At 35.9% G+C, this 13,392-nt stretch overlaps 1 protein-coding gene across 4 annotated transcripts in view; it reads left to right on the top strand.

Moving 5' to 3' along the window:
• LOC150077949 (ankyrin repeat and SAM domain-containing protein 3-like) overlaps positions 1-13,392 on the top strand; it is a 161,123-nt gene that overhangs the window by 48,098 nt on the left and 99,633 nt on the right. For all 4 annotated transcript variants that reach the window (XM_090384323.1, XM_090384319.1, XM_090384322.1 and 1 more), the window contains exon 2: positions 1,551-1,739. In XM_090384323.1, coding sequence (XP_090240449.1) covers positions 1,561-1,739 — 179 coding nt within the window. In that variant the 5' untranslated portion in view covers positions 1,551-1,560. The remainder of the gene's footprint in view (positions 1-1,550; positions 1,740-13,392) is intronic.

Here is a 13,392-nt window from a genome sequence, read left to right as displayed (position 1 = left end):
GCCTATATTAATTCAATAGGGTTTAAATCTCAATGGTATGGCGATTTAAACCATTATAGCATTGATCTTAAGGCAGTGTATCCCTGCTCATGGAGTATTCTATCCACTGTGTATGCTAAATGGCTATTAAATGGTTAATAATTTCTGATAATTCACATTTGTGCATACTAGGCTGAAACGGATACATTGTCTCACCAACCAAGTTTCAAAATTATTACTATTGTGGATTATTGCGGACACAGAGCGAAATGGAGAAAGAATAAATGACAAGTTTAATATTAATTTGAAAACACATATATTAAATTAATATTAAACTTGTCATTATTTATTCTGTCTCCAAATTCTTGAATAGAGCGATGAATAATGCATCTATCAAAATTGTCTACCTGATCAACTGTTTTCCTATTCACCAATTTTTAATTCTTCTTACTTGGAGATTTTAATTTATCTTTCAGGTCTGACACCAATGAACATTCGTTTCTAATCCATTTAATTGTTATTTCTAATAAACCTGTAGCTATAGCAGTTCTCCTTGTAGATTGACTTTTAGGAACAATTAAACTAGAACATCTTGCTTCAACTTCAAAAAAACTTAAAGCACATTATTCACCATATTTTCCCCTTCACTGTGAAGGACTCTTCGACCCTGCCATACAGACATTTTTGTCACTTATGCAGGTGTTAGGCAGTACATACTGTTTTCGTCATATATATACTGCTCAGTCAGGTGCCTCTTTGCCTTACCCTTCTTGCAAAATGGTTTGGTTCAGTTGCCAAGGCATTGATGTATCTTTTACTAGTGAACAGATAGTACCTCTGCTTTTCTCAGGAGTAGGGTTTCTCCCATTTCTGCAAAAGATAAGAAGCTGATTTCACTTTTTATACACATGACAATTTTCCCATTAGTTATTCAGAGGTTATTCAGCCCTGCTCAGTATTCAAATCAGCTCAGTGTTCAAATTAAAACATACATACTTACTCTTTTTGACAATATACAATATGTAATAAACAATATGAAGTGGTGCAGTATGGACCAAAAAAAAAAAAAAATCAAAAAGTTTAGTTATTTTTTTAATTATTTGAGATATTTTCAAGTTCATGGTAATATTGAAATATTTCCATCAGAGAAGAGATATTTCAAGATAGGCACAGATACTGAGTTGTAACCTGTTTGGAAGCCATTTATTATGAAAGAAGAATATCAGATGTTTTCCAAGAATTGGTAGAACCACTGGACTTATGTCCCTATAGGAGAATGGTTTTATTATCAATGAGCATAGAAACTTCTCTGCTGAAATTTCATTCATGGAATTTGTCTCTACACACACAACATTTTTGTGCTATATAAAATGTTATAACCCAACTGTGCTGTTATAACCATTACATTTTTTTCAAATTTATGCTACTACTGGCTAACATTTATTTTCTCTTTACATATAGTATTTAAAAAAATGTGTAATAATTGAATGTGACTATACTTTATTAATAAATGACAAAATGTTGAATGATTTTTTTTGTGAATGGTATTTTTCTCCAAAAATTTATTTCAGAAGTTAACAGATGGCAAATGCAGACCATACACTAGATGATTCAGACTGGCAGAGTGAAGCTGCTTATGGATGTGTTACAGCACAGTGGAAAATATATGAAGAATGGAAGAATATTGAAGTTATACCCCTGGACTTACATACTGCTGCAAGTGTTGGCCATGAAGGGAGTGTGAAGAACATTATAAAAAAGTGAGATTTCCATAAAAACAAATTAATTTTAAGTGAGTTAGCATTTGAATGTCCCATGAAAATCTACAAAATGCTTTACTTTAGAATACTGTTCCCTTTTTTTTGCTTGTTTTCATATAATAATAAATAAATTTTTACATATGCATACAGTGTCATTAATTCTTCTTTATACAACAAATTACTGTAACAACAAACTTCTTAGGGGAATGCGAATCATTCCATTATGCAAGGGCATTTGAAAGGTTCATCTGAGTATGAAGGGTTTATTTGAAGAGCATGGTAACGCAGGCGCCTCCGTAGCCTGGTGGGAAGGAGCAGCAGTGCATAGCACACGCTTCTTGATTAGACCGGGGTTCGAGCCCGTCACCACCAAATACGGAGGATGCGGAAAGGTCAAAGAATGACCACCGCATATCCCGGAGCAATATGGCCTTAGTTGCTAATGCTCCTAAAAACCAAATAACAAACAAACAAACAAACAAACAAGCATGGTAACGCAATACTTTTCAACAGTGTCCTTTGGAGTTAATAACACTTTTGCCACTGATGCTGCAATGTATTGATTTTAGCTGCAAAGAACGTTTTCTCTTGAGCCTCCAGGAATGCATCCACTATAGCAGTGATGTCACTGTCGTTGCGAAAATAGATATTTGGCAGGTATTTGTTCAATAGTTCTAGATCTGGTAAATATATGGGATGGGCTAAGATTTCAAAACTGCACTCGTGCAGTGCAGCCATGGCAATTGACAGACTTGAGCAAGCATATTGTCCTGATGGAACAAGACTCCTTTCTTGAGTTTTCTTTGACATTTTTCTTTGATGTTTTACACAAATGCCTCAAACGGTCTGTGTAATATGTCCACGTGACTGACTGACCTTTCTGTAGGTAATCCACTAGCAATATTTTATCATCTTAAAAAGTCGATGCCACCACCTTGCCAGCAGAAGGAACTAACTTGGCTTTCTTTGGTGGGGAAGAAGAGCTGTTTCCAATGTTTGGACTGCTTTGTCTCTAGCTGAAAGTGATGGACCCATGTCTCAACCATGGTCACAAACCTTGCAAGGGAATTTGTTGGATTTGCTGAAAACAATCTAAAAATAACCCCAGGAACTCACATTTGGTGAGTATGGGCTTGGCACACCCAGGGTCTTGAGCTGGACATCATCATTCTTCTATTCTTGGTGATTCCCTTCTACTTCTGGCTCTTGGTCTCTCTCTCAGGGTAATTGAAAAAAAAATTTTTTTCAGTGGTGCAGCATAAGCCTCAGGCTACCTTGCACCATATGGCTAATAATAAAATGTTCACTTGATAGCTGTTATACATTTTTGATCTGCTGTCAACTTTGGAATCCATGCTGACACCTGTTCATAGCGCGAGAACCACTGTTATGTGGTACACACATTCAGATGATGTCCAAGGTACTTGCAATGTAACAAATTGTTGCATGTTGATCAGTAATCACCAAATTATGCACACTTGTCAACTTTGGGAGTAATGGTAGCTTTCCCACCTTCGTGTAAATTTTTCTGCCAACCACTTGTGGAATAGGAAGGGGCATCCTCCCCAATATTGTAATCATATCATTATGGTGACTGTGTAGAACGGTTTTGTCCATTTTACCTCATTCGCACAACTCTGTTGGCTTCAGGAACTGTAATTAAAAATAGAAGAAGACATTAATGAACATGAAATTAGTGTTTACTATTTGAAGTGTTATACATTTTAAGTACAGAAATTTTTGATACTGTACTCCTACCCTTTTGATGTTTTTATGCTATACCTTATATTCTAGCAGAGTGCTTAATGATTTTGTAATAACTGAGAGCAAAGTGGAGGAAAAATTGTTGAAGTTAAACATAAGAAAGGCACCTAGGGTGGATGTGATCTAACCAGTTAATTAAAGGAGGCAGCAAAGGAACTAAGCAAACCCTTAGCCATAATTATGAAAGCATCCTTGGACTCATGGGAGGTTCCCACTGACTGGAGTTCTGCAAATGTATCCCCAATTCATATAGGGCGATTGAAGGGTGACACGAGTAATTACAGACCGGTTAGTTTAACTTCTGTTCTAGGTAAAATAATGGAGTCACTGGTTAAAGATGCATTGCAAGATCATCTAGACAAGACTGCAGCAATAATTCAGACACAGCATGGATTTGTTAAGGGAAAGTCAAATTTGATTGGATACTATGATGTGGTTACAAAGAAACTGGATGAAAAATTAATTTTTATATCGTATACTTCGATTTCAGGAAAGCTTTTGACAGTGTTGCACATGGAAGACTACTTCACAAATTGGAGCAGAATGGTATTAAGGGTAAGTTGCTACAGTAGATAAAAGAGTGGTTGAGTGGGAGAAGACAGAGGGCAGTAATCAATGGGCTCTGCTCTTCGTGGACTAATGTTATTAGTGGAGTTCCGTAAGGTTCGGTGTTGGGCCCACTGTTTTGTATATTTATCAATGATATTGATGAAGGTATATCAGGATTAGTGTCGAAGTTTGCAGATGATGCAAAGGTTGGCAGGGTTGTTAATGATGGTAATGGCAGTGTGCTACTGCAACAGGATCTAGAAAATTTGGGCAGATGGGCTGAGAAGTGGCAACTGAAGTTTAACCTTGACAAATGCAAAGTACTGCATATGGGTAGAAGTAACCCCAGAGGAATGTACCAACTGTGTGGTACCTACACGTAGGCTGGTAGAAAATGAAAAAGACCTGGGAGTAATTGTGCAGTCAGATATGAAGTTTTCTGATACTGTACTACCCCATGACCTGCTCTTGCAGCTTGTCTTGCAGACAAGCTGCAAGAGCAGGTTATGGGGTTTTGTCAATGATATACAGGAATTTGCTAGCAGGGAAAAGGAGGTGATTATCCCTTTGTATAAGGCAATGGTCAGGCCACGCCTTGAGTACTGCATACAGGTCTGGAGGCCTCATTTTAGGAAGGATGTAGATTTGCTTGAGCGTGTGCAGAGAAGGGCAACAAGATTGGCGAGGGGAATGAAGGGGTCCTCTTACCAAGAGAGGCTTAAGTTCTGAAAATTGCAGCAGCTGGAGACTAGGCATCTGCATTGTGATCTGATTTAGGTATTAAGGCCTTGAATGCTTGAATAACGCTGAATTTTGATGGGATTCTTCCACTTTCTCAGATAACAAACCTAAGGGGACATAAATTCTAATTGAGGAAAGCCAGTTGTAGAATAGATGTGCGGAAATTTGCCTTTAGCCAGCTGGTTGTTAATTGCTGGAACAAACTTCCATCTGTCGTGGAAGTTGATAGCTTAAATAAATTTAAGGAGGAACTGGACAAACAGAGGGAATGGTTGTGTGAATTTTTTTTTTTTTTTTGGCTGATGCTACATAAGCTCATACACTTGCTGTTTTGCATAACATGCCTCTGTTACTATTGCTGGAAATTCACAGTCCTTAAAACATTCTTGTGCCCATGCTGAGTCACAATTTTGAAAACTCTGTCAGTAAAATCAATTGCATCCAGCAATATTATTTTTTTGGAATGGTTGGTAGTACTGTTACATTCCTCCATTTTCTCTAATAAATATCTCATCATAGAAAAACAGTAGTTCATTTTGAAAGCCCTTGGATCCTCCATTACAAGGTTGAATGACAGTTGTCATTTTTTGGAAGGAATTCAAGTTTGACATTTGATAATTAAATATCTCCATGATATGGTGTCCAAAATATGATAATTTTTCTGTTTTGCTTGATTTTTTGTTTAGTCTTGGTTAAAGAAATAAATTAAAAAAAGAGTCATTATCATCCAAGCTTTTTTATTGTGATAATAAATTTTAAATTTCATTTTATCAATTTTTTTTTTTAAAACACTTGGGTCTTTTTTTAAAATTTACCAGGGTTTTGTAATGAAATTGTCATCAAATATTGCAAGTTAAACTATAACATTTTGACGATTTTTCACTGGAACACATTTTGCCTTTCAAATGTAAGGTTTTCAGATGTAAGGTTTTCTCATATGTTCAGAAAGATAAGCCAGTGTCATCATTTGCAATATTTTGTGAGTCATATCCCTCACAGATTTTCAATTTTCTTCTCCACAAAGCTACTCCACAAAGAATTTCATAAACATTGCTCGATTTTCTTCTGATACTTTGGAAAACAATTTGATGATTTGTCATTAAACTTCTGAGCCATTCATTTGATGCCTTGAATTTGTTCAAACTTAGATTACAAGCTATCTGTATAGGCTTTGCTTGACAATTCAATTCAGAAATCAAAGTTTTTGGCTTTCCAATGCAAATCCAATCATAAATGACATTATTAAACCATTTGATGATTCTCATGATTTCTTCACTTTTAATCCATTAGATTTTGTTTCTTAGCACTTTTCCTTAATGGCTTCATTTCTCAAGCATTCATAAATCTGTTATTTTACATTTAAAAGTGGTTAGCAATCTGTGTATATTTTTGCTTTGAATTCAGAATAACTATTTGTTTAGCTACCATCTTATAAAAAAATTAAATATTTATAATAAGTATTGATTCAAAATTTTAACCAAGGATTATATATTTATGTATATAAAATTATATAATGAAAATGAATACAGTATTAATGATATAAAAGTACAGCAGGCCCCCGTTATAACACGGTTCGCTTTACGCTGATTCGCTATAACGCTGTTCTTATATTATAACCCCTATCTGACTATAACGCTGTCACAGATCACTATAATGCTCTTTTACAGATTGCATTTTTTGGCATATTTAACGAAACTCTATTTGATGGAGTCGATAGCTTGAAAATGAATAGCAAAACGGCATTAAAACGTTTCCCACACCGACTTGAGAAATTTTCCCATGCTAAGTGAAATTTTCTCGCACGCTAATTTAATTGCAGTACAGTGACTTGTTACGTAGTTACGAGATCAACATTTAAAAAAAAATGATCAAGTATATTGCTTGTAATATTTGCGTTATATGAATTTATCTGAAGTCTAGTCATCACTCAGTACGGTATTAGACATAGTGCGTAACGGACAGTTTACTTGAACATTGTATCATAATTAATGCAACCAACGCAGTTACATTTTCGAAGAGTAAATAATGGCCGATAAGAATGAAAAAGCAACAACGTCTGGGCGCAGTACGACTATAAATGTAAATTTGAATTTTAAAATTAAATTAGACGTTTTGAAGCGAATCGATTCCAGTCAATGACGAGCGGATGTGTGCCATAATTTAGGACTTGCAAGTTTAAACTGTAAAAACAATTATAAAAAAATAATTTTAGCAGTGGGAAAGATAGCTGTTCCACTGCAAGCAACTAGGACTAGGCCGGCTATTAGGATTAAAATGGAAAGACTAACTAATTTTATTGTAGATAATATCCAATGCAGAATTCAGTTAAGTTAAATATTATAAAAAAAAACCCCCAAAAAAAAAAAACCCATTTTTCATGATTAAATTCATCAATTAATATCAATTTAGATCAATTAAATTCATGATTTTAATTGGAATTTTAAGTTTAATTTTGATACGTAAGTAGTTACCACATAATTATATACGTATGTAATGCAGAATATTTTATGTTATTTATTTATTTATTGTTATTTGGTTTTTTTTTTTTTTTTAGGAGCATTAGCAACTAAGGCCATATTGCTCTGGGGATATGCGGTGGTCATTCCCTGACCTTTCCGCATCCTCCGTATTTGGTGCTGACGGGCTCGAAAACCCCGGTATAATCAAGAAGCATGTGCTACGCACTGCTGCTCCTGCCCACCTGGCTACGGAGGCCCCTGTATATATATATATATATATATTTTTTTTTTTTATATGTACAAATGTTTGAATATTAAATATTTTGATCGACATTTGTACATCTTTTCACTACCAATTATTATTGATTAGGAAATAGCCTATGGCACCGACCGCAACTCACAAATACATATGTTACCTTATGGGAATGCTGCGCTCGCTTAGCGCGGATTCACTTAGCGCTCTGTTTTTCCGGAATGAACAATCAGCGTTAAGCGGGGATCACCTGTAGTAGTACTGGCAGATGATGCAAAAAAAAGCAAGCCTATATAGCATAGGCCAAAAAAAAAAAAAAAAAAAACTACACACTTCACCCATCCATACCATCCTAGAATTTGCCTAGTTCTTCTTTTGACTAAGGAAGAATTTGTTTAATTCTTCCTTGAATTTATTAAAACCATCTACTTCCACAACAGCATATGGAAGCCTGTTCCAGCAATCAACCACCCACTGGCTGAAGGCAACCCTCATGTACCCTGCAACCATCCTTCCTCAATTTGAATTTTTATTATTATTATTAGCAGGCGTATGGTTCAAGGAAGCCTGAGGCTTATGCTGCATTGGCCAAAAAAAATTTCCCTGTTACCCTGAGAGAGAGAGAGAGAGAGAGAGAGAGAGAGAGAGAGAGAGAGAGAGAAAGGAATCACCAAGAAAGAAGAATGATGATATGATATCCAGCTCAGGACCCTGGATGTGCCAAGCCCTTACTCACCAGATGTAATCCCCTGGGGATAAATTTATGCCATCTCATGTGTGCAGTCTCATCAAGAGGAAGAATGCCATTCACATCCAGCTTATTCAATCCATTCAAAGCCTTAAACACCTCAATCAGATAACTCTGAAGTTGCCTAGGCTCCAGATGCTACAATTTGCAGAACTGAAGCTCTTCTAGGTAAGAGCATCCTTTAGTTCCCTTCATCAATCTGGTTGTCCCTCTCTGCAGTGGGACAACCCAATCTGGTTGTCCTATTGCAGCAGATCTACATTCTTCTTAAAGTGAGGCTTCTATGCCTGTGAATATGTGGAATGGGAAGTGTAGGTTTTTTTTTTTTTTTTGGCTGATCATGTATAACGTTGCTTTATTTCATTATTTGTCACTACTGAAATGCTAATTTTTCTGGATCTTGTAGCATACCATCATTACTGTTGTTAACCACCCTGCCAACCTTTGTATCATCTGAAAACATACATTAAGCTTGTTATACTTTCATTAATAAATATTGAAAACAACATCGGGCTCAGCACTGAACCCTGGGGGACTCTACTAATAACATTAGTCTGGGAAGAGCCCATTAACCACTGTAGTAGTAGCAGTAGTAGTGGCGGCATGTGATTCAAGAAAGTGCATGTGTATGAGCTTATGCAGCATCAGCCAAAAAAAATCAAACCATTCCCTCCAAATGCCTGTCCAGTTCCTCCTTAAATTTATTCAACCTATCAACTTCCACAACGACAGATGGAAGTTTGTTCCAGCAATTAACCACCCGCTGGCTAAAGGCAAATTTCTGCACATCTATTCTACATCTGTCTTTTCTTAATTTTAATTTATGCCCACTTAGGTTCGTAATCTGAACAAGTGGAAGGATCCCATCAGAATTTAGCATGCTCAACCCATTCAAGGCCTTGTATACCTCAATCAGATCACCACACAGGTGCCTAGTCTCCAGCCACTGCAATTTGCAGAACTTAAGCCTCTCTTAGCATTTTTAGCATTAGCATTAGTAGAGGCATTTGATGCAAGAAAGCAAGCTTATGCAGCATCAGCCAAAAAATAAAAAATAAATAAAAAATAAATAAAAAATAACCACTTCCACTTCACCCCTCTGTTCGTTCGAAGTACCTGTCCAGCTGAGCCTTAAACTTATTTAGGCTATCAACTTCCACGACAAGGGATGGAAGTCTATTCCAGCAACCAACCACCTGCTGGCTAAAGGCAAATTTCCTCACGTCTATCCTACATCTGTCTTTCCTCAATTTGAATTTATGCCCTCTCAGGTGATTATTCTGAGCAAGAGGAAGAATCCCATCAGCATTGAGCATGCTCAAACCATTCAAGGCTTTATACACCTCTATCAGATCACCTCGCCGGTGCCTAGTCTCCAGACACTGTAATTTGCAAAACGTAAGCCTTTCTTCGTAAGAGCACCCCCTTTGTTCCATTCACTAATTTTGTTGCCCTTGTCTGTACTCGTTCCAGCATCTCTACATCCTTCTTGAAATGAGGCCTCCAGACTTGTATACAGACTCTAGGTGCAGTCTGACCATTGCCTTATACAAGGGAATAATCACCTCCTTATCCCTGCTAGAAAAATTCCTATATATTATCGACAATGGTAAGAGGATCTCTTCATTAAAGAGATCCTCTTCAAGGAATGAAGGGATACTCTCTTGGTAAGAGTATAACTTCATTCCTCTCACCAATCTTGTTGCCCTTCTCTGTACACACTCAAGCAAATCTACATCCTTCCTAAAATGAGGCCTCCAGACCTGTATGCAGTACTCAAGGTGTGGCTGGACCATTGCCTTATACAGAGGGAAAATCACCTCCTTTTCCCTGCTAGCAAAATTCCTATATATCATTGACAAAACCCCATGACCTGCCCTGGCAGCCTGTCTGCATTGCTCAGAAAACTTCATATCTGCCTGCACAATTACTCCCAGCTCTTTTTCATTTTTTACCACCTTAAGTGTAGTACCACACAGTTGGTACGTTTCTCTGGGGTTACTTCTACCCATATGCAGTACTTTGCATTTGTCAAGGTTAAACTTCAGTTGCTGCTTCTTAGCCCATCTGCTCAAATTATCTAGATCCTGTTGCAGTAGCACACTGCCATTATTGTCATTAACAACCCTGCCAACCTTTGTATCATCTGCAAACTTCGAGATTAAGCCTGATATACCTTCATCAATATCATTGATAAATATACAAAACAACAGTGGACCTAACACCGAACCCTGTGGGACTCCACTAATAACATTAGTCCAAGAAGAGCAGCACCCATTGATTACCACCCTCTGTCTTCTCTCACTTAACCATTCTTTTATCCATTGTAGCAACTTACCCTTAATAGCATTCTGCTCCAATTTGTACAATAGTCTTCCATGCGCAACAGTGTCAAAAGCTTTCCTGAAATCCAAATATATGATATGAAAATTATTTTTTGCATCCAGTTCCTTTGTAACCACATCATAATATCCTATCAAATTTGTCAGACAAGACTTTCCCTTAACAAACCCATGCTGTGTCTGAATTATTGCTGCAGTCTTGTCTAGATGATCCTGCAATGCATCTTTAACCAGTGACTCCATTATTTTACCCAGAACAGAAGTTAAAGTAACTGGTCTGTAATTACTCGTGTCCCCCTTCGATCCCCCTCTGTCTTCTACTTAGCCACCTCTTTATCCATAGCAGGGACTTGTCTTTAGTGCCACATTTCTCTAGTTTGTAGAGCAGTCTTTTATGTACTTTTATGTGTAGTCTTATGTGCAACAGTATAAAAAGCCTTCCTGAAATCCAAATACAGTCGAATCTCATTAATATAAAGTTCAAGGGACCTAAATTTCCATATTTTGTAATAATGGAGTTTGTAGTAATGAGATCCCCCAAAATTTACAAAATTTTACCTATAAATTTTACCTTCAAATTTGCCTATATATCTAAGAATAATAATATCCAAAATAAATAAATAAAATAAAATAATAAAAACAAAAGCCTTGTCTAACAATACAATAATAGGAATAACACTTTTAAAGATTTTATTTTTTTTGTAAGTTAAACTAAGAGAAAAGCAATTAACGGAAATGAAAATATTGTACAGTATATAGTTTGTATATAATATTTTATATTATATACAAACTATATACTGTAGAATATTTTATTGTTTATCATTTATTTGTTTATATTTAAATAAATTTATTTATTTAAATATAAACTTTTTAATAAGTTAATCTAATTTAAAGAACTTTTTGATAAATTAATCTAATTTAAAGAAAGAATCCAATGTTCTTTGCACAGTTTTTGTCCTGTATGCATTTTTAACTACAGCTCCAGACATTGTCAAATGCAATAGTTGTTCATTTATCAAGATTACTACAGGCCAACACATTCTCTATTAGGCTTAATGCATTCTTTGCATCTTTTTTAGGTGTGTGTGTGTGTGTGTGCGTGCTTCACTTTCGGTGCCGCTGGTAACAAAAACATTGTTTTGCTTGGTGCTCAGTAGCTCTTCTGGTGTTGCATTGCTGTGGTAGAAACTACATCATATATCTTTACAAATCCTTCAAATTTGCCAATAAAATCTATATGCTCCTTCAAATTTGCCAATAAAATCTATATGCTCCTTCAAATTTGCCAATAAAATCTATATGCTCCTTCAAATTCCCCATTCTTCAATGTTGCTATTGCATTCATCTTCTGAATCATCGATTCAGAGAATATCATTGAAAAATGTGAACCACGTTTTTCAATGATATTCTCTCCAAAGCCACTCTTTCTGAAGCAGTTAATTATTACACTTGATGCATTACTGTCCCAAACAATAACAAGATTATGGATAGCATCCAAGACATTACAATTTGGCTGCAAAATGTTTCCTCCCTCCTATGTTGAGGAACAAGTACTTTATCAGGTAGGCTCTATATGCTCTTGTGGTTTATAATAATGCCTTAATCCAGTGGCTGCATAAAACTGGTGGTAATGGGAGGTAAAAACAACAGCCATATATTTGTCAACTTAATTGTCGCAGCAGAATGTGCTGTACAACAATCTAGAATCATGAAAATGTTCCTTTTTTTCTGAAGCCATTCTTCTGTCTACTTTTGATAAGCAAGACTGAAAAATTTTGACCATAAGCCAAGCACTTCTACTGGCCTCATAATCAGAGGGAATTTGGTTAACGTCTTTAAAACATCTTGGCTTGGAAAACTTACCAATCACAAGTGGGCATAGTTTTGTATTGCCATCTGAATTGCAGCATAACAGAACAGCGAGTCTGTTTACTTAATTCACCATGACAAGGCTCTCTTCAAAGAGCAAATATTTTGTTTGGCAGCAAATTATAAAATCAACTTGTCTTGTCAAGATTAAAAATATCCTTTGCCTCATATTTTTAAAGAATGATCTTTACAGAACACAACCAGTCTGTAGCCTTTTCTTTATCGACTAATCCAGACTTGCTGCAAACATCTTGCGAAATCAAGTTATTCCTGTCTTTAAATCTTTGGAGCCAGCCACTGCTGCATTCGAAGTCACTAATTCCATGTTGCTGGGTAGATAATTTGCCTTTTTTCTTGCAAAATCAGACCTAATATTGTGCAAAATAGATGCACACATTTATTGGTACTGCTTGAAAAGTTTTTTTTTTTTTTTGAAAACTATTTTTATTCTTTTGTTAATTTAACATCTCATATTTCACAATGATGTTTTTCAGGTTACATTTAAGTTGTAGCTACCATAAACTGGCTTTGTTTACACAAATGTAAGTTCTAACAAGTCAATGCCATCCTTCGAGAAGTAGGGAACCGGATAGCCAGAGGGAATAATAGGGGCAATAATCGGACATCTGTGCCAAGATTTGTATTAAATGTACAAAATAACACTATTTTTCACAGGGTGAAAACAAAAAACGAACTTTGTAATACATATTAACCGAATTTTGTAATAAATGAATATATATATATATATATATATATATATATATACATACATGGAAAAGCCTATCCTTTCACAGGGGAATGGTATGTGCTTCAAGTACTTTGTATAAACCGAGTTTGTATTAATGAGATTTCACTGTGTATGATATCAAAATTATTTTCTGCATCCAGTTCCTTGGTTAGACAAGATAGCCTCTTAACAAATCCATGC

The sequence above is a fragment of the Mastigoproctus giganteus genome, chromosome 11 (assembly GCF_048544385.1).
Source record: "Mastigoproctus giganteus isolate SK-2022 chromosome 11, ASM4854438v1, whole genome shotgun sequence".
In the NCBI taxonomy this organism is placed as follows: domain Eukaryota; kingdom Metazoa; phylum Arthropoda; class Arachnida; order Uropygi; family Thelyphonidae; genus Mastigoproctus; species Mastigoproctus giganteus.
The sequence above is the reverse complement of the archived record's forward strand: the minus strand, read 5'-3'. Positions and strand labels throughout refer to the sequence as shown.